The 3,377-nt window shown below is 45.8% G+C and overlaps 1 protein-coding gene across 1 annotated transcript; it reads left to right on the top strand.

The window, feature by feature from the left end:
* Nucleotides 1-2,136: 2,136 nt before the first annotated feature.
* On the top strand, nucleotides 2,137-3,377 carry LOC123729185 (uncharacterized). The gene has a single exon (XM_045703398.1). It carries the CDS (start codon nucleotides 2,757-2,759, stop codon nucleotides 3,375-3,377), a length of 621 nt encoding a protein of 206 aa, XP_045559354.1. The 5' UTR covers nucleotides 2,137-2,756.

The raw sequence follows: 3,377 nt of genomic DNA, 5'->3' as shown, positions 1-3,377 counted from the left end.
TGCACCTGAGTTCAATTTCGCGTCTCTAAGCAAAGGGTCTGAATACTTATGTAAATAAGGTATTTCTGTTTTCGCTTTGCCATTATGGGGTATTGTGTTAGATTTTTTTTTTAAAATGTAATCCTCAGCAATTTTAGAATAAGGCTGTAACGTAACAAAATGTGGAAAAAGTCAAGGGGTCTGAATACTTTCCGAAGGCACTGTATTTCACTTAACTGTTGACAGCCCATCTGCGCGCTCAAGAAATTAATAAAGGAGAGCGAGGAAGAGATGGAAGCACATGGTGATGAGATTCTGTATAGCTAAAGTTAATGTCACCCAATGAATTATGAAAACATAAAATACTACCTATTACTGTACTAGGCTATTCAAAATCTTATACAAATTCACTAATTGTAGGCTAACTGTAAGCCGCCCTGCACAATCAATGAACCAACAGCATCGCCTAGGGCTATAAGTTCTCTCCCAGACTCAAGGATAGAAATGTTGGAGTGTAGCATAAGGTAACCAGTCCATTCAGTGTACATGATAATACAGTCCACACTCAAAGGCGATTACTCACATTTGTTTAATACGGGAGTATAGGCTAGACCAATTATGTACCAAAGACTTCTTTAATCAGCACAATCATAATTGGGGGCTTGGGCTTATAAGCCTATGCATATGCATAAGCTCTAATATGCATGTGGGAGTTTTGAATTAATCATCATTAGAAAGCTCTGTCCATTTCGTTGTTAGGCTTTGAAACAACATACACAACAACCATGTTTCACTCTCTTCTATCTTCAAATGTATCATCACAGTGAGGTGAGTTTTAAAAGTAGATTGGCCTACTGTTTTGATGTGTTTCATGTGATATTTTTAAATCATTTGCATTGATGTCAGATTGGTTAGAGACAATAGAGCCCTGAGTACCAGGCCATTAGGATCTAATGGTCATTAGCAAGTTGGGTACTACCAAAGCATGTCCAGAGTGCATAAAAGGCAATTACTATGACTCAACGGTCACATAGAATTTCTGCCGGTGTGCCATTAATACGGTCACTACAATAGCCCCAGGTCTGTACTTTGGTATAGAATAAGCAGAATAAGCTATTTCGGCATAACGTTTACTATACTCTATATTAGTCAACATGTAGAGCATAAGACTTGTGAAACCGGCATTTCAAACCCAGATGGTTACGATTACCATTGACTCCTCTGTGTGTCTGCTGTGCTCCGACCTACAGGCAACTTACAAAATAATGGAAACACTTGAGTGAATGTTGGTGTTTCCTTTATTTTGGCATTTATGTTTTATATCCTCAGTGGGTTGGTTCAACAGCCAGTCTGCTTTAGTGGTTATTTCTACCCACGCTGTCTCTTCACACTGTTCATAAAGAGGTACTGGAGCAGGCTTGTTGACACAAAACTGTTTGTTGACACATACAGCCGTTAGTGTATTGTAGAGGACATGAAACCTGCCTGCTCCGTACACTAACAATGGAAGGCTAGAGCTCCATTGTGCAGTAAAAGGTTTTAAAAAGTTCATCAGAGACCTCTTCAGCCAAGTGTTTTTCTCTTTCATAATAATTGTCTTCAGACCCACATGTTTCAGATATTTGTACGTTCCCCATGCCAATATCACTTACCCATCACACAGTTTAACAAATACATTTAATCTGCTACTTAAATCATGTGATAGTCAATGTGTCTTTGGTTCAATGTATATGTCATGGTGGGTATATCTGAACCTATAGGTCTACAATTACCTCTGTGTTTGTACAGTGAAATGTAGACTTGAGCACATGGTTCACTATTGGTTCAAAACATCTCTTATTGGTTAATGTTCTCTGAGTCAGTAAGGTATATATGGTGGTGGAGTCAGACAGTGGAGACAGAGTATCACTGCCAGCTAACAGCATTAAATGCATTACATGGGCATACCAGTGTAATGACAGGTTAGTGTAAATGAGAAAGTGTGTGTGGGTGTCTACATATTTGTGTGTGTTTTCTGTCTGTGTACATTGTGTTTCCTGGGTGCATGTTTGTGGGTGTGCATGTGTTTGTGTGTGTGTCTCCTTTGCTGTGTCATCGCCCTCAGCCTTGCCTGTACCTAGCACCACTATCACCTCCCTTTAACCTGTAGGAGGTGTCTGTGCGGAGCGAGAGAGAGGACAGCGGGACACCGGTGCTCCAGGCGACGGACTGCAAGAGCCTACCCAACCTACAACACATGCACGGGACAGTAATCAACCACCCAGGAGCATACAGTACAGAGCTCATCTGATCTGTCAACTTCAAGACTGGAGTGTTGCTTGTACTTGGAGACATCCTGTCTAGCATTGGGAGTAGCAGTGGCAGTCAGCCCTAGCAGCAGGCAGTAGGCAGGCAGCGAGCAGAGAGAGAGAGAGCTGTGAATGTGTGTGTGTGTAACTGGGCCTGCCAGTTCCGGGGGAGAGCGGAGGAGTACTGTTACACTCCCTGACAGACCTTATACATGTTTCATCTGCTGCTTGGAGAACAGACACCCCGTTTGTTGTCTAAGTCAGCCCTCTCTCCTGGCCCGAGATGCTGCTGCAAACCGCTAGCCCTGTTGTCGCCTGACGACCAGCAACAGCCACACAACTCCCCAAAGCTGAGGACCAGGCCAGGCCCCGGGTATCTGAAGGACTCACCTCCTCACCTGTCAGGTCATGCACAGGGACATGGAGTAAGTGGTAACTAGTGGTAAGGATCCAGAAGAGTGTATATAAGGCTATATGAGAGATCAGTAAATGAGGACGACCCTGAATTTTTCAGTGTCTCTGTGCTGTTGCAGTATATTGGCACCTGACTCAACAACCAGCTACTGCCTCAGCTTCCGCCAACTACAGCTCCCAGCAAGCCTGCCAACTACTAAAACGACGAGCCAGCCAGCACTTCTCCTCCAATATCCACTGTCCTCGACCATGAACGAGAACTTACGGCCCCCATCACTCCAGGTGAGCGTTCCCCGCGATGCCCCTGCCTACTCGGATGGGGGGAACGGCGGGGTCTCAGATGGTCCTGTGTGGTCAAGCTTGTCCACCCCAACGCTACGACGCAAGCGCTTCAAGATGAGGCGCATGAAGAACGTGCCCAGTGAGAGGGAGAAGGACAGGGGCAGGCTGGTGAATGGGTGGCTAGCTTCCACCCGCTCGCACTCGAGCTCCAAGGAGTACCTGCAGCTGCCATCCATCGAGATCACCCGGTCCAGCGACGAGGATGGGGCCTCCTGGTCCAACTTCTCTACGCCCAGCGCCTCACCCCGACGCAAGCGCTTCCTGCTTCGCAAGTGGCTGAGGGTGAGAGAGAAGAAGGAGCACACCGGCAGCGAGAGCAGGTTGGTATGGGGTATTACCTCCCCCAAAATTTAA

The sequence above is a fragment of the Salmo salar genome, chromosome ssa20, assembly GCF_905237065.1.
Source record: "Salmo salar chromosome ssa20, Ssal_v3.1, whole genome shotgun sequence".
NCBI classification, from domain to species: domain Eukaryota; kingdom Metazoa; phylum Chordata; class Actinopteri; order Salmoniformes; family Salmonidae; genus Salmo; species Salmo salar.
The sequence above is the reverse complement of the archived record's forward strand: the minus strand, read 5'-3'. Positions and strand labels throughout refer to the sequence as shown.